Source organism: Phasianus colchicus, chromosome 6, assembly GCF_987193195.1.
Source record: "Phasianus colchicus chromosome 6, bPhaCol1.hap1.1, whole genome shotgun sequence".
NCBI classification, from domain to species: Eukaryota; Metazoa; Chordata; class Aves; order Galliformes; family Phasianidae; genus Phasianus; species Phasianus colchicus.
Window position 1 is genome coordinate 11,763,851 of NC_143441.1, and position 25,470 is coordinate 11,789,320.

Consider the following 25,470-nt stretch of genomic DNA (forward strand, 5'->3'; position numbering starts at 1 on the left):
GTCTTTCTCTGTTTCTTATGCACAAGTCAATTGACACATCTCTCTTCTGCCAGCCTATTACAGAGGGTACACAAGATTTTCATGAAGAGCTGCTTCAGTCAGCAGCAAATTTTTTCATCTTTTTATGATACTGTAATGTATTATTTTTGAATTGTTAATTTAATTTGTCTGCTCTGGAGGAAGTGTAGTGTTTTGTAAAAGTACTTCGGTTTTAATTGCAGGGTGAATAAACTGAAACAGCAAACTGTAGTTTACTGCTCACATCCATTTTCATTTTAGGTGTATGTGGTTTAAAACTTCTGAAAAATAAGTAGTCTTCAGATCTGATTCAGCTCTTGCTGCTTCCTGGGAGCCAGCCAGAAGAATCTCTTGGAACTGAAAGAATTGAGAAGCTCAGCTTCCAAGTACTGTAAATGTCCTCAGCTCAATCGTTGTGTGAGCTAATCCAATGGGATTTTACTAGCTTGCCTGTAATTATTGATCAAAATGCTATTGTGATTAGTGATTCCATAGAAAATAGAGGACATGTCCTTAGCTATGTGTACTTTAAGTTACAACACAAATAATTAGTTTTTTGAGTCACTATATCCTTTCAATTCTCATCTTACTATAGAAAAGGCTTTATGATTGTGCTGCATCATATAACCATTCTTTTCTGTAGTATTGTAGTATCTTATGTTAGATATTAGGAGGAAGTTTTTCACACAGAGGGTGGTGAAGCACTGGAACAGGTTGCCCAAGGAGGCTGTGGATCCCCCATCCCTGGAGGCATTCAGGGCTGGATGTGGCTCTGGGCAGCCTGGTCTGCTGGTTGGTGACCCTGCGCATAGCAGGGGGGGTTGAAAACAGATGATCTTTGTGGTCCTTTTGAACCTAGGCCATTCTATGATTCTATGATTGATGAGCTAGCAAAACTGCTGTGTCCAGTGAAAAGAGGACAAGAACTTCAGCTGCCATAAGCAGGACACAGAGTTATTAATGTTTTTGACATGGATGTGGCTTCAGATAAATATACATTTAAAAAAAAATAAAGTCTTGGGAGAGGAAGTAGTGGCATTCCTCTACTTAAAAAAAAATTACACAAATTGGCATGACTGGACTTCAGATGTGTTTTCTTAACTGCCTTTCATACTGTATCTGAACTCCCAGATTTGGTCTTGCAGACTGCCACTGGTAAAGTTGCTTTAGGAATGAAGTTGCCTAGTCATAGAAGAGACCTTGCAGTGTCATTGTTCAAATGATCTCCTGTTACTTCAGTAACAAATCATGTTTTTTTGGTGGTGGTGATGGTTTGTGGGGGCCTTTTGTTGTTGTTGTTTTGTTGTTGTTGTTGTTGTTTTGTTTTATATATTAATACTTCACAACTTCTGATGAAGAAGCATTGTCATATAAATCAATAAACCCATTCCTTTGTAGGTAAATGTCCACCTTTCATCCCTATCTTCCTTTACAAGAAATAGCTTTAAGGTGTAAATATTTTCAGCCATTTCAGGCCAACAGTGCAATCCTATGCAGTTTTGCTGACATCACTTTAACAGGGATTTATAAAGGACAAGAATAAGCCAGCTTCTGCATTCATCATTTACTCTATTCAGATTCAATGTCTGTAAATCTTTCTTTTTCAGAGAGTGAAAATTTTAGTCTTTTTTTTGTTTGTGGAGAAGAATGTAGAAACATAACGTTTATCATCTGGGATTTGATCCGAACTAACGATGTATATGCTGATATATATATTTAGTGCAATGTATCTGTTATTCTGTTTTCTGTATCTTACCACACCTAAGAAAATGCACTTAATGAGAAGAAATAGTAACCTTAGGATCAAGTGTCCCTACCTTACAGGAACAAATGAACACAAATGCCTGGGAGTGAGCTGGTATTACTTAAGCCAAATAGCTATGCTATACTGTCCCAGTTTGTACAACATTTAGGACTCTGAATAAACAAGTTCCAGAACAAAATCAATACAGTAGGAGAAGGTTGTTGCTGACAGAGCTGGAAGATGCTGTGTAAGCATTGCTGTCTGCCACACGCTCCAGGAAACCCTGCTGCAGAGCTGCCAGTTGCTACTGTGATTATAGCAGAGGCAGATGATGTCACTGCTAGAGGGCAAATGAAAGAGCTTGATGTCATCAACGTTAGCATTATTTATGCCAAAGCATCACCTTTAAAAGTCTATTCTTACAGAAGAAACAACTCTTAAGCATTCACTTTTGTTTGCAAATTATAGGCACACCGAAAGCTCCATTGCTTTTCACTCAAATACAATTACAAATGCACTGTTTCTTTAACATACTTTATTTCAGTGCTACAAATTGCTTGGAGACAAGATATTTTCTAATCACAGTCAACAGATTCTGCTGTGCAATTTGTAAATATAGCTCAAAAAATGACAAAAAGCCAGGAGCTTGTCTAATGCAATCTTTTACTCCACCTGGCTTCAAACAAGGCAAAGGTTCTTTACTGAAAATGAGATTTGGGACCTAGACTACAAATGTATCACATCCCTATTGTAACTTCATTAATTCTGAAGTTACATTTGAATCTATCCATTACATTCTGTGTAACTTGAATTCACTGGATTCTTTCTAAAAGTAGACAGGCATTTCCAGGTATGACTTTTTGTTAATAAAGCAGGTGTTCCTACAATAAAATTCTGACAGCATCTGCTGCGACTAGAATTACCTCATCTCTTAAAATCCTCTGAAACAGCTTACGAGCTTATGCTTGAGTAACATCGATGACAAAAGATGTCTCAGACACTTTGCATTTTACTTTCTACCTGAATGTGCTTGTTTTTCTAGGAGTCAATGCCAGAAAAACCTGCTCCATTCTGCTTTGTGTGAAGTGCAACTGACTGGCTGTGTGATATCTTAGGAACAGTTCTTGCTGCAGTTTATCAGTAAGTGATACATCTTCATTTGTCAAGGATCTGACTGCTTCTAGAAAAAAAAAAAAAAAAGAACACAATCACACCCAATCTGTCCTTAAGTGAGTGTCAGTAGCTCTGTGGTCATGGTAATAGAGCTCAGCATCTGGTAGTCACTGAGAATAGATATTTAAGAGCCAGGATCCGTTTTGCAGTTTGTGCTGAGCTCTGCTTTACTGAGTCCACTGCTAACAAACCAGCTCAGGTTTGTTTTGTAGAGCTGCTCTAACACGTCTGATTACAATATAAACACTTACGTTTTTGCACTGAGGATCAGAGCAACTAGTTAAAATCTGAAGCTTGTACATACAAAACATCTGATTTACAGATTGTCTTTTTTTTTTTTTTTTTTGAGTACTTTACCCTGAGTTGTTATACAACAAAAGATCTTTACCATGTAGGAATCAAATCCATCACTTAAAATGGATGAAATGGAAATGTCAGGGATAGTAGTGAAAGCTTTTTACTGAGTGGGAAATATTTCTTCAAAAGGTGAACACCTCTGCTGGAAAAAAAAGTGATGTTTGGAAAGCCCTATAGTCTCACAAGTATTTGTAATTTTGTTTGATTTATGCTATTTAATATCCATACATCTAATTACATCCCATTTGAAATATGTCTGTTGATGTAATACTGAGGGATTCTGTAGATCTGTAGTAGCTGACTCAAGCTTCTATGCTCCAAATCGCAGCACACAGATATATGCTAAAGTCAGTCCAGAAACAGTGCATAAACATAGATGTGATTCTATATGTGACTTAAGCAGCTCCATCTCTCAGCTTTTTCTAGACTTCTGCACCTATGTGGAAGTCATTATCTTGAGCACACAATTGTCAGGCTGAACTTGCTGTTGGCACTTGTCTGTATAAATGTCTTGATTTTTTAAAAGGCTTCTTCATGGTAATGTAATGCACAGTATCCTCTGCAGGACTGCAGGATGACAATCTTGATTCAGCCCTTGAAACATATGACAATAGGCACTATTTCATACAACAATATCAGTGCATATAATCGTAGTTTATGATACTAGAGAGTGATTATGGTAACAGATTCCCTACCACTAGGAGCTTACAATCTAAACAAATAAAATATATTTCATAGAAGAGGTCAATATATATAAAGCAGAATTGTCTTCTTTCTTCCAGTGCATATATTGCTAACTTAAGGGATTTTGAGCAGGACAAGAAGTTACTTATTAAAATAATGAGAAAAGCAATAGCTGGAGGAAGCATGGCTGAGAGAACTAGAGTAATATCAGTGTCCTGAAGCAGGACAGGATACAGATCCCTCAGAGGTGTAGGGCAAAGCGTCATCCATAAATGGGAGCTCAGCAAAGTAGGAAGGGAACATTGCCACAGCAAACAGATTTCAGTGCATTTACTTATCTGTATTAGCAAATCTGTGGACACTGACAAAGATCCTGTTGCACTAAGCTTCTTGCATGATGCTTGTTTTTTGTGACAGCCCCTCCAGATTTCTACAAATTTCTGTGAGAGCTGTAGTAATAAAACTCCTTTAAAAACAGGCAGCAAGCTTTTATTAGCTGGAGGCCAAGCTGAAAACCCATGCATGGATTTGCATGAATAAATGCAAAAAACAGTATGTCCAAGTGCTGGTATAAATATTTTTTCACACGGTAATTGCAGCTTCTGCTCACTGAAAACATTTTCCTGTGCAAAATCAAAATAGTTGTTTATAAGATGTAAGAAAGGTATTATAATCTGTGATTTTTGAAAAAAGACTCCTTGAGCAGGATAAGGGAGAAGCAGAGGGCAACTCCCACTCCCAAAAAAGCAAAAAAAAAAAAAAAAAATCATAAGCAATAGTACTCCTTCACCCTAGTGGATGGCTTAATAATGTTTAGTAGTAGTGAAAAACCTTAAGCTAGAAACTGAAGTAATTCTTTCTTCCTACCAATTTATATTCTTAATAATCATTTCCTACAGTGTTTCTCACTGGAGATACTCAGTGTTTATGACTGAAACCTCAGCTCTTCAAGTTTGTTGAATATGCTTTGGTGATAAATTTGGCCAGAGCAAACTAATGGGTACAAGCCAGAGCAATTTAAAGAACTGCCTGATGTCTAGCTGCTCACTTTTATTTCTTCACCTCTTTTTTAAATGTCTTGGTAATTGTTTCTGCGCCTGCAGCGTCCATAGTGGTAAAGGAGATAGAGTAGAACAAGGTTAAAAATGAACAACAAGCCAACAGCAACATCAAATCCAATATAGATATCTGTAAAGAAAAAAAATAAAGGAGAAGAGTGTTAAGGAGAGACATATGTGTATGTTATTTTAGACACAGTGATAACAGTCTAATGAAAAGTATGTACAATGGAATTATTTTCATAGTTGAACTTTCATATTTGTATCAAGGTCCATGTTCTGCATTACATTTAATTTAAGTTTGAAAACATACACTTTAATCCTGAAAACACACACACACACAGTTTCCTACGAATGGCCAGATCTTATTTCTAGGCTTTCACAGGGCAAGAGTGACAGACATCTTGTATGTAGTTAATGCAAACCAAGAGTTTCATCAGGGATCAGCAAAACGCTGAATATATGCAGAACGGGAGAAATATATTATGACTAATGGAAAGTGGCAGTTGGTGCCTTGCCCTCCTGGAGATAACATTCAGGAAGGAAGAAAGGAATTTGGCAAAGGTTATCAGCTGTCAGCTGCTGGTAGTTCAAGACAAATAGCAGCTCTGTCTGCATAGATCAACTGTGCTGGATGTGTACAGTAAAGGCTAAGGTATTATAGTACCTGTGCCAGAGATTCAGATGTATAAATCTTACTGTGCATGTGCAAGCCATTTATGTTTTGCATCTACAGAAGCTCTGATGAATCCAATACACATAGGACTCCTTGCATAGCACCTATATGACTTATATTTCTGTTGTATACCTACAGTGATGGGAACTCCCCTTTGGGCCATGTTCTTAGGTAGCTCTGTATGTGAATGTGCTATTAATAATAATAATAGCACTGCCTTCACGCTGTCAAACAAGTCTATCCTTTACATCCTTACAGAAATTTAATTTAATCTGCTTTCTTCATCCATAGTAAAGCTGGTGCACATCTGTTAAAGGGAGATCAACTTATCACATGAAAGATACAAACTCTGTGGCCATTGATACAATTTCTGCTTCCATGTCTTACGCAGAAAATACAGTACTGTTACACTACCTTTCATTCTGTCTTTATTCCCACATTCTTTTGACCAATTTTCGGTTATTATAGGAGAAACTAATTCAGCAAACTTCTCAAGTGGGCAAGAAGAGGTGCATCCTGGCAGAGTTAGTAAGTAAGGATCCACTGAAGAGTCATTCCGATAATGCATTTCAATGCTGTACCGCCTGATTAATGAAATTGAGAAGATTTTTAAAAAACTGTTCTTAAATAAAAGACTTCCAACAGGCAGAATATTGCAAACAGATTCTAGCATCCTACTCTAGAACTCATACTTGAAGAATGGAGGTTTTCTAAGAGACATATGAAAGACAGTTTGCCAACCACACAGATCACCAGTCAGATCAAAAGTTCCTTCTGAAGCCTTTTGTCTCTTCTAAACCCTCTGATTTACATGGGATTTGTGAGATACCTGGGAGATGTTGCTACCATTTGAACTGGTAAGTTTGATTTACCACTTACTTCCAGTTGATAAGGACTGTTTTCTTCTTCTTCTGGTATCTCAAAGCACACAGATATATGCATATCCAACAAATGTGATTTTTCCTGTTTTAATATAACTTTGCACCTGTTTTGGCTACTCAGTGAAATATCAGTTTAAAGCAAATTTGTATCCCTTCAGAGCATTTGGGAGAAAATGATTTGCAGGAAAAGGGAACCAACTTCTAAATACTCCTTATTCTTACATAGATAAGAGGATACTTGCCCACTGTTGTCTTGGTACAGTTCAAAAAACTGGCAAGCAGCATATGGTGGCAGTTTTCCATTGAAAATATTGAGAGCAATCTGGATAGCCCCAATTGTGGTGTCATGCTATTAGGGAAAAAAAATAAACAAAGCCATTATTGAAATTCAGTAAAATGAACTAGCATTTACAGAGAATAACAAGAAAAGACTAGAGAGGGAGTAGATATCCAGATAAAATAAAGCCTGTGTAAATTTTACTTTAAGAATGTATTCAGAGTATTCATTATCAGGCAAAATGTGTTAACAGATTACTTGAGACAGCAGTGGCCATTTCCAAAGAGGTCCCACAGTATGTATATGACATCTTCTGGCAATAATTTTTGAAGAAGAAATAATGAGGGAAAGCATGATCTGGTCTGAGAAATAAATCCTTTTTTTCCAGGGCATTTTGCTATCCCTTCCCTCAGGAATGAATTTTGGTTCCAAGAACAGATTAAGGCTGTACAAGGTAGTATACTTCATTTCAAGTTAAAATCCAAATCCTTTGAAAGATATTGTACAAAATATTTGCACACAAAGATTGTTTCTCCTCACCTCCATATACACTCAGAACTTTTTCAACTGCTGTTTCTTCTTTTTTGACTTACACAATAAAATCTCAGTTTGGCTTCTATTTTTGACAATCAGTTAACCTCAATCATCCACCTGCCGTCTCTTCCTTTCCCCATTACCTCTTCTCTTTATTGTAGTCCCTCTTCTCTATATTATAGTCTAACTTCTGCATTTTAATTTTTATGCAAGATCTTGAACTTCTTAGAGCAAACAGTTTCAAAAATAAGTGTATATATTGTCCAAAGGCTTTAAAGCAGCAGTGAAAATTCTGGATGCATATTGTACTTTCTTCTCAAAAAGAATATAGAAAATCTAGAAAATACACAGAAAAGGCAGCCAGAAAAAGTTACAGTGTTGTGCAGCTCCTAAATAAGGAAAGATTAAAGCAGTTTGGGAAAGGAAAAATGGAAGAAATGAGACAGAAAATAGTACGTTCATAAGTGAAGCAGAAAAAGTGAACAAAGAATGTCTGTTCTCTTCTAGCCACAATAGAAATGCTAGGAGGGAGTTAAATCAGTGTTAAGTTTTGAAAAATAAATAAATATGGAAGTACTTTTTTTTTAGCACACAAGTTTAGAAGTCATTGCCACAGGGTGTTGCAGATGCCAAAAGCTAAATGAATTTTAAAAGCAATTAGATAAATTGATGGAAAAATGTCTGTTGAGAGTTATTAAAAGCATAGACAAAAATTCTGACTCAGTAAGTCCATAAACCAACGTTTGTTGAGAGGCTGCATCAGGGAAAGCATCACCCCATGCTGGTATTATTCTCACATTCTTCCCTGCTGCTGCCCACTGACAGAGACAGGATAATGTATGAGCTAAGTGGACCTTGATCTGACCCAAATGGCCCTTTTTGTCCTCTAAAACAACATGAAGTGGAATTAAAAATACAAAAAACAACCCACAAGAAAGAATATTCAGTGTACTATCCTTTTCTAAGAAGAGGAAATGTTTGGAAGCAAAGCTAGAGTTCTGCTGTGTATCAACATCTCTGGATAAGAAGCACTTAATGTAAGATGCAACTTACATAAACTGCACAAAAAATTGCAGGATAAAAGGATATAATACACAGATATCTTTACCACGTACAGTTTGATTGAAACAGGTGTGAGCCTTGTCCTGCTATATTCTGATACTGCCCTGGGTTCAGCTTATTAGTTGAATTGGATTGTATAACTGAACTGTATATATTTACTCATTTAACTTATGTGGAGACTGATTATTCTCTTTCAGAGCTTTTTACTAGTGAAATCATAGAAATATTTATAAAAAGTGAGGATACTTACTGCAGAGTAGACCTCCATTTTTCTTTCTTTTGAAGAATTGGTAGCTTGCTTAATACTATTTAAAATAATATTCACAAGGACACCTTAAAAAGATGGAGGGGAAAGGATGAGGAAAATGAAGATATAACATTTGCATAGAACCAAAAAAAGTAAAGGGTTTTGAGTATCAAACAGAACACATCTACTCAGATCTCATACTCATTTTTTAGCTCATCCCAAGTTCACAACTAGAGCAAAGGCAGGTTAAGTATATCATTCATCATCCAGGCCAACTGAAGTGATTAGATTTACAGAAATCAGCTAGAATGATCCTTAGATTCATGGCCAAAGCTTTGTTCTGCTGAGATCTTCATTGTTTTTTATCTCTTTGGAGTGTTGCAATAATGACAGCTGCACTAGCCACTTCCTCTCTAGATGCTGAAAAAATATTTTTAACTATTTAGTTCCCACAAGTCACTCAGTATCAATTCTTGATTTTATCAAGAATTTTATCTTCTGTACTCCTTGTCCAGAGTAGAGACGCTCCAAAGCCAATAGAACAAGGGTAACTGAAATTCTTTGCAGCACAAGTTATACCATCCTAAGGGAAAAGCACATGAACACAAAAAAGAAGTTTTGACCTCATGTTATGGCCAGCTGCCAGCTAGCGAACTTCAGTTCACGTCTGAGCATGTAATTTTTTAATGGCTTGACCCAGTGATTTGTATGTCTAGATAATGAGGTTGCTAATCTAGGTCTAGACTGTAGGGTAGGTGCGTTGCAAAGCATAGCCCCAAACAGTTCAGACTGTGGATCTCAAGCTCACTTGTCCAGTCTTCCTGCTCATGAATACCTGCGAGTCATACACTGAATGCCTGTAACTTACGCTGCTGTATAGTCAGAATGTGCGTAGCCTGTGCACCCCAAATCTGGAGCAAAGCAGTAGTGTTAGTTCTTGCAGTAGAGACATAATTTGAATCTCTCATCTTCCTCTCTGATCAGACTGTTTTGAAGCAGCTTTACATCAGGTTCTGAGAGAGCTATCAGTGTGCTGCTAAGTTTTCGGCACAATATAAAAACAGTGCATCAAAGAAAAAAAAAAGATCAAGAAGCATCTAAAATAAGTATTGGAGGAAAGGAACTTACACTTAATCTAAACAAATATCAGAGAAGTAAAGATTGTACCAATGAGGTCTTGAATTTTTTTCCTTGATTTCTTTTCCTCAAAATTTTAATTTCCTAAAATCTGTGGGATAACCAAAGACATTCATGTTTATACCTTTTTTTTTTTTTTTTTTTTTAATGCCTAACCCATGCAAATCCCCATATTCAGCATATGTTATCACATTTAACGTGGCATCCAATGTCCACAGTTACAAACCAATGTTGTGATCAATAATTTTTCATAAACAAGGTGACAGGATGTTCTATGTTGTTACAGGCACTGTCTCATCCTTTCTGGGAGTGAAGCATTTTTTATTTACCTCCTTGTAGTCGTGATTTCTCTTCTCTTTTATAAACTCCAAATAGTGATAATAAGGCCAATTCTGCCAGTTTCTCCATCTTGTCCACTACATCTTTGGTGGCCCATACAGGTAGAGAATAATTGTGAATACTCTAGTGAGAAAGGAAAGCAATGTTTTTTTATTATATTCCCATCTTTCTATTGCCCAGCCTCACACTACTACATTTGGCCTCTCTGAGGCCGTCCTGCATATCTTTGTCCATTATGGTTGTTCTCATCAGGATTCCATGAAATACTCTCTGTGGAAATAGGGATCAACCTGAAGTGGATGAACAGCAAGAGGGCAATCATCTGTGTTGAGGTAATCTCTTGTGAGGCACCACGTATTATTAATGTAACAGTACTACTTTTTTATTCTGTTAGTGTCTCAAATTGCAAACACATGTCTTACTCTCTTCCTGTCCCCTAACAGTGGCTCTTCAGGGTATAATCTAGCTCCAAATTGTCCCACCTTTCCCATACAGTGGTTCTATCACATCACTGGTCACTTACAGGTAAGTGTCACTCTACTGTCACGTAACAGTGATTGTGTCTTACAGTACACAATTGTCCCATGCCTGTCCCATGTCTGACTCTGTTCACTGCAGCAATCAGTTTTCTACCTTACAGAACAAATTTTTACCTCTTATTTTCAATATGCATGCATTTTGATATTTGCCTTTTAATCGGTTAAAAAAATATATCATTTTCCTGTTAAAAATCAATATGACCCAGCCAGCATGCTCAAAGAAAATACACAGCAACATATTTGAAAAGGAAAAAAAAGAAGAAGAAAAAAAAAAGAAATAAAGAGAGTAGATTTTGGTACCAGTTCCTTATGGTAAAACATCAGATGAAGACAACAGTTTTGAAAGCTATAAGCCATGCTCTTGGAGTATCTTTACCATTGTACTAAATGAGGATTTAGATTCACAGTTTAAAAAATAAGCAAATTCAGGATAGAGGGCAATGCTTTTCTAGGGAACCACATTTGCACTGTTTAACTGAAACATATCTTGGAGTTATTTTCTTCCTATAACACTTATTGCATTGTTATTACCTCACAATACAATGTATCATAGGTATTCCAGAGCTGGAAATTGTCCAGGATTTTAAGATGATTTAGTTCAAGTCCTGTGTTAACTGCCATTGTTTGTAAAAAATCCTGTGGGGAAAAAAAAGTGAGTACACGACAAATACTCAGTACATACAGAACATGCATGTATACAGATTCACTAGCATCCAACCTGACAACACACAAATGTTTAATGTAATGTTACACACATGAAATCCTTATAAAGGAATATTCTGGTTGAAGTTTTCATTTTTTAACAATTTTAAGATGCTGATTTCTATTTCAGACACTGGTTTTTGCTCAGCTTTACTATGGATGTCTGGTATTCTTGCTGCTACCTTCTTTTCTTCTTCTGACTGCTCCAGGAGGCTATCTGCATCTCCTCCAGCCTTCAGAAGTAAAGAAGAAGGTGGCACTTAAGACAAAGGAAGATGAAAAATAAAGGGTGAAGGGAAAATGGAAAATTAAGCAACAACAACAACAAAAAAAAGAGGCAAATACTGAGGATGTGGTAGAAAGAAGCTGAGGAGGAAACCAGACTTTCCTTCACCTATTGAAAGGAGGCTGAGGATCTAAGTAATAGGTCCACAGCAGTTCCCAAAAGGATTCTTACTGTTTGTGATACCACAGAAGAATAAAGGGACTGGATAATATTCCTTATTTCTACATTGCCTGTTTCATGCTGATAGATGAGAGAGGATTGCAATGAAGTTTTAATTCATCTGTCTGGCAGGTGAATGAGTCTGCCTAGAGTGGCTGAGCTAGCAGAAATTTAGGTGTAAGCAAAGAAAAATAAAAAATGTTCGGTTTAGCCCAACAAGCATAAGCAGGAAGCCTGAAGTGACTTAGAGAGAATGTCAGGGTAAAGGAAACAAAAGATTCCTGCTTCATTTGTGCAGTGGTGCTATTATGAAGTGCACCAGCACAGCAGTGACACAAATTACCACAATTCAGAGCATTTTCTGTCCGCATAGTTGCATGAGACAGATATGTTATCTGTACATCCACAGTCTTCATCCACAGCACTGGAATGGGAAATTCTGGATCACTGACTGTGGAGTTTTGTGTTTGGTTAAAAACATAAGTCCATCTTGTGATGGACCTAAAATGCAACTCTGAAAGAAATTTACACAACTCAGTGTTTGCCCGATTGGGCTTGGTTTAGTGCTCTGTTATCATAGAATGATTTGGTCTGAAAGGGACCTTAAAGACCATCTAGTTTCATCCCCATGGACAGACACCTCTCACTAGACCAGGTTACCCAAAGCCCCATCCAACTTGGTCTTGAACTCTTCCAGGGATGGCGTAACTACAGCTTCTCTGGGCAGCCTGTTCCTGTGCCTCATCATCCTCACAGCAAAGAATGTCTTCCTAATGTCTAATCTAAATTTTCTGTTTTAAAGTCCTTTTTCTTATTTTTCATTTCCTCTTCATTTAGTCTTACCATGTATGGTTGTATTCTACTTTGAAATTCACTAGATGTTTGGGTTTCATTCTGAAGTTCATCAAAACGGGGACAGTCACGCAGAGGAAAATGCAGCTTCTGAAAGAAGAGAAGTAAAACTTAAAATAGTTTTAGAACTAATGAACACATCTCTAGTTTCTCTGTTGCTGAGATTTCTGATGTAATATTTGTGATATAAGTTCATGGCCCTGCTACAGCAACTCCGTAACGGTTTGTTTGGGTGCCTTGTTCATGAATTCTTTAACAAAGGAAATAGACTTGTGGCCATGACTGCTGGGTTTCCATCAATTCAACCAATTTTGACAAGAAGCAGTTACACGTGTGTCAGGAGATTGCTTTTGGAAGAGGATCAGAGTTTATAATCAAGAATTTTAAAAAGCTAGCCTTTCCCTCTTAATTTCTGAATCCCAGGAGATGCTGCTTGACTCCACCTACAACTGAGATCTGAATTTTCTCTCAGTCTACACGTGCTGCTTTCAGCTTTTTGGAGATAAGTACTGCATTATGGTAAGCATTTTAAGTAACTACTTAATGGACAGAACTTGAAATATGAGTGACAAATAAATTGTGCTCTTGAAGTATCAAAAAAACATGAGTCTAATAGCTCTGTTCTTGTTTGGGGGCATGGTTTCATATTTAATAAAGCCTAGTCTATGAATTATGAGGTCACCTAATAGTACGTATTTGATCTGAACCACGCATAAATACATATATATCTATTGAACTGTGTGCTGGCAAATATATGCTTTACACCAGTTGCAGAAGCATCTAATCCACATGATACCTAATGTGGTCTGTCAGCAAAAAATTACAGTGAGAAAAATAAACTTGTGCTGAATCAGCAATTTATGCCACATCAGAAGCATTTTTGACCCAGCAGTACAATACAAACTGTGTAATGGAACTTATTTAACACACAGTGGGAAAATTCTCTGTATAGGGGCTCTTAGTAAAAGCCATTAAATTTGAATATCTATTGCCTATGTAGAACTGAAAGAGGAAGAAGGTCTGCTTTGCCATTCGATGAACAATAGCAGACTTTTCATAGAGGGCTTCTCTTTTTGTTTTATAAATATGAGGCTTTGCAGCAGCCGCCAACTGACAGCAGCACACTTTCAGTTGGACACATTTCCATGGGGGCATTTTCTCTGTAATAGCAGCACACTTGAGGTTGAAGGCTCAAAGCTGCAAAATGAAGCTGGGGAATGTTGTTTAATTACACAATAACAAATCTTTCTCTTTCTGTATGACTTAATTATGCCCCTCTGGGTCCTATTAATTAAGCCACTCCTTTTGGCCTCATTAAACAGTGCCCAATGCTGTTGCCTGTCAGGTCTTGGGAGATCTCAGTGGCTGAAAAATAAACTGTGATTAGGTTGTTGCTTTTTTTCTTCAGGATTGTATTTGGCCTCAATTTCCCATTTTGTATGCTTGGGGCTTGAAAACACTGTCAAACGTCTGTCTGGGTTGGAAAAGCAACAAGGTTGTTTTTTTTTTTTTTCAGGTGGTTTGCATAGTTAGCAAGAATTTTGAATTGACTCAGAGAGGTTTCACCACACACTGTGAAACATCAATACCCATTTCTGAAGCAGCTTCAGAAGTGAGGGGGTACCAGACCGTCCTACAAATGAGCTTGCATTCTCCAAACAGGTCATGGCACTGCACTGTCATACCCTTAGACACCCCTAAGGACTATAAGATTTTATATACATAAGGCTCTGGCCATTCTGATGCTTTTACATGTCCTGTTGTGTGAGAACTGCCCCTAGTATTCCTCATTTAAATAATAGTGATAATATTCTTTTTTGTTTAGGAATATAGGCAAATTTCAAGCTTGTATTGTGCCCGATCAATTTTGTGGATTCTCCTTGTAGCTGCTTTTAAGCACAACAACTTTTTTTTCCTTATCACAGGTGCCAGTGACACTAAAATCTAAACCTGAATCAGCAGGAAGACCTGTTTACAGCAAAACTTCTACAAGAAGTTTTTCAGGTGGGACTGTTCTTATTACAAACTGTAAGGGAAATGCTAGTTTCATTAAGTGTTTGTACAGCATAAAAGGACCCTTGTCTGTAATTAGAGTGCCTAAGTGCTACTAGAACAGGAAAGTAATAATTGAGAGGTCATTACAGTGGCTTATGTAAATCCCATTCCTTAAATAAACTAAGAATCAACTTGCTAAGGAGGGGAATTTCATTTAGCTGATTGATATTCAGAAAACCACTTGCTCTCTATGTTGTTTTTGGGCAGCTTCCTTGTAATACTGTCCAAAAATGTCCTTTTCAGGAGAAATATTGGAGCTTCAAGAAAATGTGTGTGGTTGACAAATCAGGTATTCTGCAACTGCAAAGCGAGGATTGTCATGCAGCTATTACACTTGAGTTATGATATGTGTTTCAGCCAGTAGCTATGGTTGATGTTTTCTATTAGATTGAACTCAAATGTTTGTTGACTATAACAACATAAAAAAAAAAAAAAGCAACAAAATAAACCCCTCTGAGAAATCCTAAGGCATTATAGGAAGCATCCAGACAATACTCACCCGATCTGTTGATTTTGTTACAACATGAACAGGAATTGGTTGCCAAAGAAGCTCAGGGTTCCAAATTTGACTGCTTGTTGGTGGAAAGAGGCCAGAAAGGTATGATTGGGCACTCATAATGGTGCGGTCATAATCTGTACTTTGGATATAGAACTAAGGATAAAATGGCAAAGTGTTAATAAATAAATGGCAACAATAAAAAAAACAAACAAACAAACAATAATAACGACAACAACAACAAAAAAGAGGAAACTTAACTCATCAATCCTGGCTTCATGTTTTCAGTTCTGTTTTTGCATAGAATCAGAGCAGTGAAACCGTAACACAACTTTCTAAGGCTCTACTGCATTTGCATAAATGAAATTGCCAGTGCATCTTTACTTTGAAATCTAATCTTCCAACTGACTAAAAAGAACAAGAAAATATGTTTTAAAAGTATGAAGCTTTCCATTTTCTGACATTCAGGGTTACACTGATTTGATCCATCTGCTGTACCTCAAGGATGAAGGTACTTTTAATCACAGTGGATAATAAAACTTCTCTTGGAGGCATGGCAAATCTATTGTCTTTTATACTTTCTCATCATTGCATCCCCTCAAACATTGACCAAAACAGTAGTGTTATTTCCCCTCCATGGGTCTGTGCTATGTGACATGCACATTCTAACAACTGTGAGACTTCTTGTTCACAGGATGACACATGTGAACATGGCTCATCACATTACTAGAGATATATTCATCTTTAAGCAGAGTAGAAAAATATTAGGTCACTATGGATAAATATCCAATTTATTAGATGGAGTGGAGCTGTTCAGGCCTGGAAAACTGGACGGTGGAAGACCCAAACTGAATGTAGAAGCCTAAAGTTAAAGTCTTGACTCCATTTTTTTACCTTGACATAAAGTCTGACTTTCAAAGGAGTTCTTCTATTACCTGGATTTTGCATTAATGAAAGAAATATGATGATGTCCTTTTTATACAGAGTCCAATGTTCTGCTATGTCAGATAATTGTCCTACAGACAGTTCTGCTTTATACCTCTTTCCGGTTGTATGTGCTGTTCAAAAAGTTTGAATATCTTTTCCTTGTGTACTGTCCAAGTTCAAAGAGCTGCTGCATTCCAGTCTGTGAGGCAAGCACACAGATGACAGTTAGATTAATGTGATTGGAGAATGTTAAATACGTTTATTTTATATTTTCTTTTTGATCTTCAGCAATTTCTTTCTATGTTATTGTTAATTACTTGTATAACATACTGTATATTTTGTGGGTGATAAAGAATTTTTAACTGAAATATGTATTCATATCTATGAAAAAAATACACATTCTGAGATTTTAAGACTCCAACATTATTGCAGAACAGGCAATGAATCTGATTCTGTTCAAACTACTGTTTTCACAATGCTGTAGCTCTGTAAATGCTCCTGGAGATATTAATAATCAACACTGCAAAGAATATGTCTGTTAATGACATCTGAAAAAGGAAGGTCGATAAACTTGTATTCATTATTGTCCTTGCTATGCTATTTGATCAACCTGATTAATTTGTGGTTTACTATACGTGTCTTCAATAATTGTTTTCCCTTTGGTTTGGTACAATTGCAGCTGTCTTCCACTGCATGCTCTCTTTTCTATTATTCATTTCAAATGCTCTGAGCAGAAACTTTAACTTTTAGCTGTCAGAGAAGTACATTCTTACTATTGTTGATAAAAAGACAATTCAATAGAAAAAAAGCTCCCCCTAAAATCTATGCCAAAGCAGCAACTTTTTAAAATTTTTTATTATATTATAAGCTACTTGCAGCAAGATCATAACATGTTCTCTGACTGCCTGAATTTTATCAATCTTTCAAGCTTCCCTTCAACTAATAAATGCTGAATTGTCTCTGATTCATGCTTCTGCATCATGATGTCGTATTGCTACAGAATGCATTGGCCTCTCTTTGCTCCAGATTTGCATATGCCAAATACAGTTAAAGAGCTAAGGCTTGACGTTAAGTAGATTCAGCATATCCTACTGAAGCTCTGGGCTGAAAGCAGTCTCCAGTTTAACAGAAGCTGGATGAATAATATTCCACAAACATTTATGAATTACTGAGGATTGCTAATAGCAACTATCAGTATTTGGGATTTGCTGATGTTTGCAGAATACACATCAATATCTGGCCACTTTCTATTTTTGTAGCATATGTAAGTGCTACTAATAAAATTAACATACCTTGGTAAGTTGTCCAAATCCTTGGGGCCATTCACTTTCTTTGTGTAAATCAGTTGGAAAGTTTACCACAGGTGATCGGTCACCATGTCGGAAAACCTAATAAAATTCATGTTAACAAAGCAAATTAATTACTGCTAGCATTCCATTCTTCCCTGGCTAGAGGACAATCATACAATTTTACTTCCAGTGCCATGTTTCAAATACAAATATTATAAAGTAAGCAGCAACCTAGTCAAATAGGATTAGAGTACGTTCTTTACACAGAAAAATAGATACTCTATATAGGAGTTCAGGGTGCATGATCCTGATTATTCTTTCATTTAGAACTTAGAAATCTAATGAGCCAAAAAAAAATGCCAATGCCCAGATTACATTCATAGCTAGGCAGTTATACAAGAAGCTGGATTGAATTTTGGACACTTGACCACTCCAAATTTAAAAACAGTTCCTGATGTGCTCATATGAGGATTTAATTACTTTGGCACCACACTTGAAATTTTAGTGACTACTCTTTTTCATAGTGGTATCTTCCAGGCACACTGTCTTAAGTTTAATTTCATGCTCATACCATAATGCAAAGAAATAAAAGTTTATCAGTTACACTGTTCTTACTTAATATTTTTTGCTATTTTTACATGTATTTATGAGAATATTTAAGGAAGTATCTAGAAATTTCTCTGTTAACTTCAGTGACAGCAAAGAGTTTGGTTAACTGGACACTCAACATGGTGAATATTAGTTTGATATTTGCAGTCATATGATTTGTACATCAAGAAACTTTAAGCGAGCCTTTTAGTATCTTTCTTCCACCATACAAAGAAAGTACCAACTCCAGATTAAATAGTTCTGAAAACGTCTGTCTTACTCTCCCTAAATATGCCATGTACAGACTTAAAAAATGAACTCCACAGAAGTTTCATTTGGAAGGAAACACTGGAATACAAATTCATAGGGTTCCAGACAATCTTCCAGCATGCTGGTCCAAACTTGAAACTGTTACCTTTACTTGTATCTATGTTCAAATAACCAAATTAATTCCTGATTTTGAAAAAAAAAAAAAAAAAAAAAAAAGTCAATGTGGAAGTGTGGTATATCTGTTCATAAAGTGTCATTTGTTCCATAATAACACACTGATATAGTGATATATAACTTGATTATGATTAGTTCTTCCCATTGCCTAACTAAGCCACATCATTCTTCCCACATATCAGAGAGATGAGTTTGTTTGCCACTCCCACATTTGCTAGTTGTACTTCACTGAAAATGTGGTCAACCTGAAATAAATATTGTTCATTAAATCAAGAAGTCATTTTTTACTAGCATCAACAAAATATTTAATTAATAATGAATTGCTGAGTGTCAACAAAAAGATAATTCTGAGTTCAAGTATAGCAAAATAGTTCATAAAATATTCTTAAACATTTTATTTTTATCTCTGTATGCAATTTTTAATTGTGTACATGCTTTTTTTACTGGTCTGGAATCTCAGCTCATTTTCTGTAATCATTTCTTGCTGAACTTGTAGAAAACAGCAGAATAGGCAAAGAGGTACAGTCTCTGGTGCTCGATTCAGTTGGAGACAAGAGAAATGAGTGAGGGGACTTTTGTGTTCGCGCTTATTTCTTTAGTGTTTTGACATGTAGACATACTACATTGCCATGTAGGATTAATTAGCTTTTCTGAACAACCTGATGTTTCTGTAAAGAATGAAGGTTAAATTCCCAATTAAAATGTAGCTGTGTACTTTCTTGTTAAATTACCCAACTTCACAGAAAATCATTTTTATGAGTAATTGACAGTTATTCAAACTGACATGATTAGATTTCTATTTTTAGGTAATATATAGTAACAAATCAAAACCTGGCTAAGAAGTAAGCCTTTCTCATTAGTTTAAAAATGTGTTAGATTTGAAATACTAGTTTATGATGCTTTATACTTAATATGCAACAAAACCTTCTGTGTATATTTCACTGTCACAACCTAAAACCCCTAAAAACATTCAATATGCCAGAACAAAGTAGCATTTTACCTGATCAGAGGTGAGAAGGCAAAAACAAAGATCCAAATATATGATATAAAGAGACAGACCTGGATGTCCTGGTGGGCAACAGGTTGGCCACGAGTGTGCCCTGGCAGCCAAGAAGGCCAATGATATCCTGGGGTGCATTAAAAAGAGCATGGCCAGCAGGTCGAGGGAGGTGATCCTCCCCCTCTACTCTGTCCTTGTGAGGCCACATTTAGACTACAGTGTCCAGTTCTGGGCTCCTTAGTTCAAAAGAGACTCCTAAGAGGAGTCCAGTGGAGAGCCATATAGATGATAAAGGTCATGGAGCATCTCCCATAAAAGGAAAGACTGAGTAACCTGGGTCTGTTTAGTCTGGACAATAGACTTGAGGGGGGATCTGATAAATGCTTACAAATTTTTATAAAACCTCTAAAGGGAGCTGGGAGGCAAATGGATGAGTCCAGACTCTTCCTGGTGGTGTGTAGTGATAGGACAAGGAGCAATGGCCTAAAACTTGAACACAGGAATTTCTGCACTAACATTCAGAAGAACTTCTTTTACTTCTTTGCCCTCTTTAAGGGTGACAGAGCACCGAAATAGGCTGCCCAGAGAAGTTGTGGAGTCTCCTTCTATGGAGATATTCAAGACCCATCTGCACACACAGCTGTGCAACCTATTGTAGGGAACCTGCTTCAGCAGGGGGTTGGAGTCCACAATCTCTTAAGGTCCCTTCCAACCCCCGCAACTGTGATTATGTGATTTTGTGAGTATATGAGCATATGTGGGAGCTGGAAATCTAAAGAAAAATATTTTTTTTTCTCTTTTTAACATTTAGAAATGGAAAGAGTGGGAACTGTTTTCTTCAAAAAGCAGCACAGTTTCTTTAAGTTTACTCAAAAGAGAAAAAAGTTCATTTCCTTGTTTGCATTTTTGCATCTGCATTGTATAGTGACATGTAAATATGATATTAACACTAAGCTGGAAGTAAAAAGAAAGAAACAAAAACTACTGCTAAGACCAGAATCCTGTTTTTAGGAATCGAAAGACAAAGCTTCTCAGACAGCTGATTTTTGTTTGTGTTCAGACTTTTTTCTTGCTTGCTGCTTCTAAAAATGACCTTGCTTCTGTTATGATTGAAAATGAAATAATGACATCATCAGCTACCACTCAACCTAAAAGGCCAACTCAATCATTAATATTCAGCTATGTTTCAGGAAACTTTTTTTTTTTTTTTTTTTTAACTTGGGACATTTTGTCTTCTTTGTTAGACTACTTGATGCTGTTAAGAAAAAAATATCCCTCCAATCTTGCCCTGATCATCAATATGTATTTCTCAACACTCTGCATTTTGCTAGAAAGGAACTGATCATTCCAATTACTTTAAAAATATTGGTGTGCTGCAGAATTTGTTACTCTTGGGTTACAGATTGCCTTCCTGACCTGTCAGAGGACGTGCAACAAGGCAGGATTAGAGAAAAGGAAGAAGGAGACATCATAAAATGAGAAAACACAAACAAGAAGGAAAGGAACACAAGGAGAATACACATGAAAAGTGGAAAGCACACCTCCTGTGTGTGTTCAGTTCAGCATCTCTATATGTCACTTTATATGACCTCAGACAGTTCTCAAAATCATCAGATGCAGAGTTACCAATTTCCTCTCCTTCAGTACCAGTGCAGCTTGAAGCTGATTTGATGTTTGGGTTCTCCCATTCTTTATCACAGCCCAGTGAGAGTGAACACTTCAGATCAAAATGGCCACATGACTCAGACTTTGGCCACCGCTTGCTCCTATTGTTGTCAGATGAAAGATTGTGTCAAAGAAAAGCAAAGGTAGTTGAGGGGTAAGCTGAGAATATGGCACGTATATCTGCATAAAACATCTTCATTCAAAAATGTCATTAATTGCAGTGCACAATGTGGCACAATGGCGCCTCACATGGACATTTTTAATGACAGACTCAACTTTAAACAAGATTTCTTATATTGCAGCTAGGAATAAGAAGGAAAAGAACAGGAGATCTGTGGAACCAGTCATGCTGCCAGTCCGTCATAGATGCAGAAACACTGAGCATGTTCAGTCAAGATTTCAAATGGCTTGTGTTGATTAGATAGATAACATCCTTAGTCAGCACATCCTGTTCTGAGGAAAGGCATGATGAAATCACATTACCTCCAAAACCACACCTTTTTGTGTAAATGATAGCTGAAATGAGTGCCTGTCTGGAAGCATAAGTTACAGATCAGAACTTCTTTACAGAGAGACAATGGATCAGTGTTGCATTTCTTCTTGGATGCCTGATGGTCCTAGATAGTTCCTATTTCCTTCCCTTACGTCCAAGTTAGTGCCTAAGAATTATGGTTAGGGTTAGTATCTACACTTGAGGAAATCTGAAACAGCATTTTGACAAATTGGCTGGTATTACAGCTTTTCACCACAAAGCATTTGTGGCTAATAATTAAAACACACAAAATCAGCATAAAGATGGAAGATACGAGGACAGAGCAATTCAGCACAAATCTGGAAGTGAGCAAAAGGGAATTTGTTTGGTTCCACCCTCCCTAGCAGATGTGTTTTATGTTGTGCAATTCTGCTAAGAAAGTTCTTAAAAGTCATTATGACACTTTTTCACAATGCAATAATACTCTCAGGTGACTACATAGCAACTTACAGTGAATACAGCTGGAAAACGGCCACTGAATTAACTCAGAAAGGTGTAGACTTACATCGAACTGTAGCCTGACTGTCATTTTATCCCATTATGTCAGTGAAATGTTCTGGGGCTAATTTCTATTAATTTCCCTTTCTGTTTCTGCTAGTAATTCTGATCACATGTGAATTCAATCTGTGAATTTAGATGGCAAAATTCTATTGAACAATCAGAAACCGTGCCTTGAGAAAGGAGGTATATACCGATAAAAAGACTGAATCTATTGTAACTTTTCAGGTAGATTGGTCAGTGAAGAAAAAGTGTCAAAGATAAAAGAAAGACATTTAAAATTAAATATACAAATTTTAACATTAGTTCTGATAATTTACTTCATAAATAGATACAGTGCTATCTTTTTCTTTATTTTATTTTATTTTTCTCTTTTAGGTTGATGGAGAAGATAGCTGCACAAGTGTGATAAAGAAGCTGATTTAGGATAGGAAGGGTCTTATCTCCATAATGGTAAGCCTTTCCTGTAACTACTTTTTTTCCAGTACCATTGCTTGTTAGCGCACAGTAACAGCTGCAATTCAGTAGACGCCTCATTCTCTTCAGAGAGTTAATTCTCCAAAGCATGCTGACAGCCTGAATTGACCCCTGCATCTTGCTAGTTCTCCCTTTCACCACTGAAACATTTAAGGATATAGCTATATACAGAACGTTACTGGAATTAGTTAGAGTTCAGTCCTTGCCTCCTTTAGGGTCTGATACAGCAATAAGGCTCAGCAGGACTAGAAACTGGTTTTTCTGGTGCAGTCTGGCCTCTTTCCAAGTGGCACATCTACATAATCCAGCCAATACAGAAGGGTGGAAGAACATCTTGAAAGTAAAATTCCTATTTATATATGTAAATTCCAATCCCCAAAACTTTTTGTTGAAAATACCACTTTAAACTAACTATTCTTTATCAGTATACCCTTCTCATTATAAAAGAAAGCCCCAAACAATTAGAATGAAAAGGGTTGTGATGCAACCCTCACCATCCAAAATATTTTATTGAATTAATCTCTCATTTACTTTAGCTATGGGGGAAACTGATGGTGAACTACTGTCCAGTTACTTTAAAAAGAACAGCGAACCAGCAAAATATGATTACAGTCTGGTTTCAAAATAACTACAATAAATGCAACACCCATTTCAGATCTCTACAGAAAATGCCCTTTTCTGTTTCTTAGTACACTACTATCCTGATTCAGTTGTTCTGAGGTGGCAAATGCTTCCATTTTTATGGTGACTTCTATTTTGCAATTTCAGAGCACCTTATACCATCAAAAGCTTCAGCTTCCAAGCACAAAGAAGGTGGCCACAATTGCCAGGTCTGACTATGCAACAGGTAAACTAGACTTAAGATCTCTGTGCCTCCGTGCACTATGCCTCTACCACAAAGCGACATGGTTTATTTATTCTGAAAAAATAACTAGTAATTAGGACATGAAAATTCTTATAGCTAGAGGCATTCTTATCTTAAGAAGTCTTTAAACTTAGTAAGAAAAAAAAAAAAGTTGTATTTTTAAGTCTAAAGAGACGCTAAAGAACTGCACACCTTGTTTGACTTGACAGATATACCAAATTCCCTGCATATCCCACAATTAAATAGAAAACAAATCTACTCACTGCAACCACGAACTTCAGTTCTCTTTCTGCAGTTGCCAGCTGAAGCAAAATGAAGGTAAGATGAAAAGCAAAACATAGAATCCGAGATGGGTTGGGCAGGCATATCACTCCCATCCTGGCAGCAGATGAAAAAAGTACCTGGAGCTCCTGCAGCTGCTTGGGCTAAACAGCCAGGATGGGAGGCTGGACTTCAAAAGGGGTGGTACTGTGGCTGGTGAATTTCAAATCCAGGAGGAATGTTGTGTGACTACGCAACAAACCCCATCACTCTTTGTTTTCAAATTACTATTTACATTCCATTTAATCAAGTCATAATTCATTTCCATTTTGTCTGTGACGTTTTTCTCTTTTGGAGTTTATGGATGAGGCTGAAATATGAGGAGTTGCTAGGCATCTATAATGTTCTAACCTACCTGTTCTATTTCTACTTCTTAGGGCTTTGAATTTTTCCAGATGATAGCACAGCCACAAGGGTAAACTCAGAACCAAGAGCCAGGCAACACTGTTTTTTCTGTCCAGTTAATCTTCTTTTCAACTTCCCTACCTACCTTTTTTCTCTCCTCATCTACGTTGTCTCCACAAAATCAAAATTATTATTTTAAAGGAGACTTCATCTATCACATAAATAGTTAAGTAAGCCTTACAGCAAGTACATTCTTCAAGCTGTTTCCTGGGCAGTTTATTTGCTCTTCAAGTGTGTTATTTTTCTTTTCCAATGGAGTGTATCTATACTTTGGCTTTTGTAATTCATTATGCCAAATTCTTTTTTGGCCCCAATTCCCAAAGAAATTTCTTCTGAGCAGGCCCTGGAGCTCACATTTTTATTGTTACTAATTTAAGAACACTGTTTTTGACACTCAGTGGCTTTAAGCAGATTGCTCAGCTTGTCTCTCCTGAATTCCTCTCTATAAAATAAGGCTAAGAATGACATTATTTCTAGTCATAAAGCTTTTTGAAGCAAACAAACTACAGTTTGTAGAGACCTCTAAATAGAGTTCCTTAAATGTTAAAAGTTAAGATCATCCATGTATTGTCTGAGTCATACCATTCCTTTCATTCTCAAATCTGTCTCATCTTCTGTTGAGCTCTCTGCAGTAATATTTTCTTTTCAACAGGTACTTTAGCATTTACCAGAAATTCTGTCCATAGGGCCCTAAACTACACTAAACCTCAAGTGATCTCTTCTCTGAACTGTGTGAATGGCCTTAAGAGTCCATTTCCCCTGATGGAAGGGAGGAGGACCACAGCTTCCAGACTTCCTCATCTCCTTCCCTTTATCTGTACCCAGTAATCAGCACTCACTTGAACTTCTCTTTCCCTTCACTGTTTTCTCCTTCTTGTCTTTGGTCTCTCCTGGTGTGATGGTGCCTATGTAGGAGATACAAGAAAGTCATTGATACATAAAGATACCTATTACTTTACCTTTCTGAAAATAAATGTAAGATGATCACCTACAGTACTATTTAAGAATGCCAGTCAAAAAAGACATTTTCTTCAGAATATTTTAGGACTACTCAAAATTCAAGAAAGGATGCCTTAATTTTTTAATCTGTATAGATTTTTCAGTAGGTGGTTCCTAAACACTTTGGATCAAGGACTGCTTGGTTTTCAAAGTTTTTCTCATTATAAACCCTTACCAGGAAATT

The 25,470-nt window shown here is 36.8% G+C and overlaps 1 protein-coding gene across 2 annotated transcripts; it reads right to left on the reverse strand.

Annotated features, from left to right (window-relative positions):
* Positions 1-201: 201 nt before the first annotated feature.
* Positions 202-24,206, reverse strand: LOC116227169 (prostatic acid phosphatase-like). Of its 2 annotated transcripts, XM_090142457.1 has the most exons (12): positions 23,825-24,206; positions 17,496-17,591; positions 16,316-16,402; positions 15,280-15,432; positions 12,717-12,815; positions 11,258-11,362; positions 10,178-10,310; positions 8,715-8,797; positions 6,834-6,940; positions 6,125-6,294; positions 5,025-5,164; positions 202-2,942 (listed from the first exon to the last, which is right to left on the reverse strand). In XM_090142457.1, exons 1-11 carry the CDS (start codon positions 23,936-23,938, stop codon positions 5,046-5,048), a joined length of 1,266 nt encoding a protein of 421 aa, XP_089998583.1. In that variant the 5' UTR covers positions 23,939-24,206; the 3' UTR covers positions 202-2,942; positions 5,025-5,045. The 2 variants fall into 2 exon arrangements, with proteins under 2 accessions (XP_089998583.1, XP_031446170.2); XM_031590310.2 differs by lacking the exon at positions 202-2,942 and having other exon boundaries at positions 3,259-5,164.
* Positions 24,207-25,470: the final 1,264 nt, after the last annotated feature.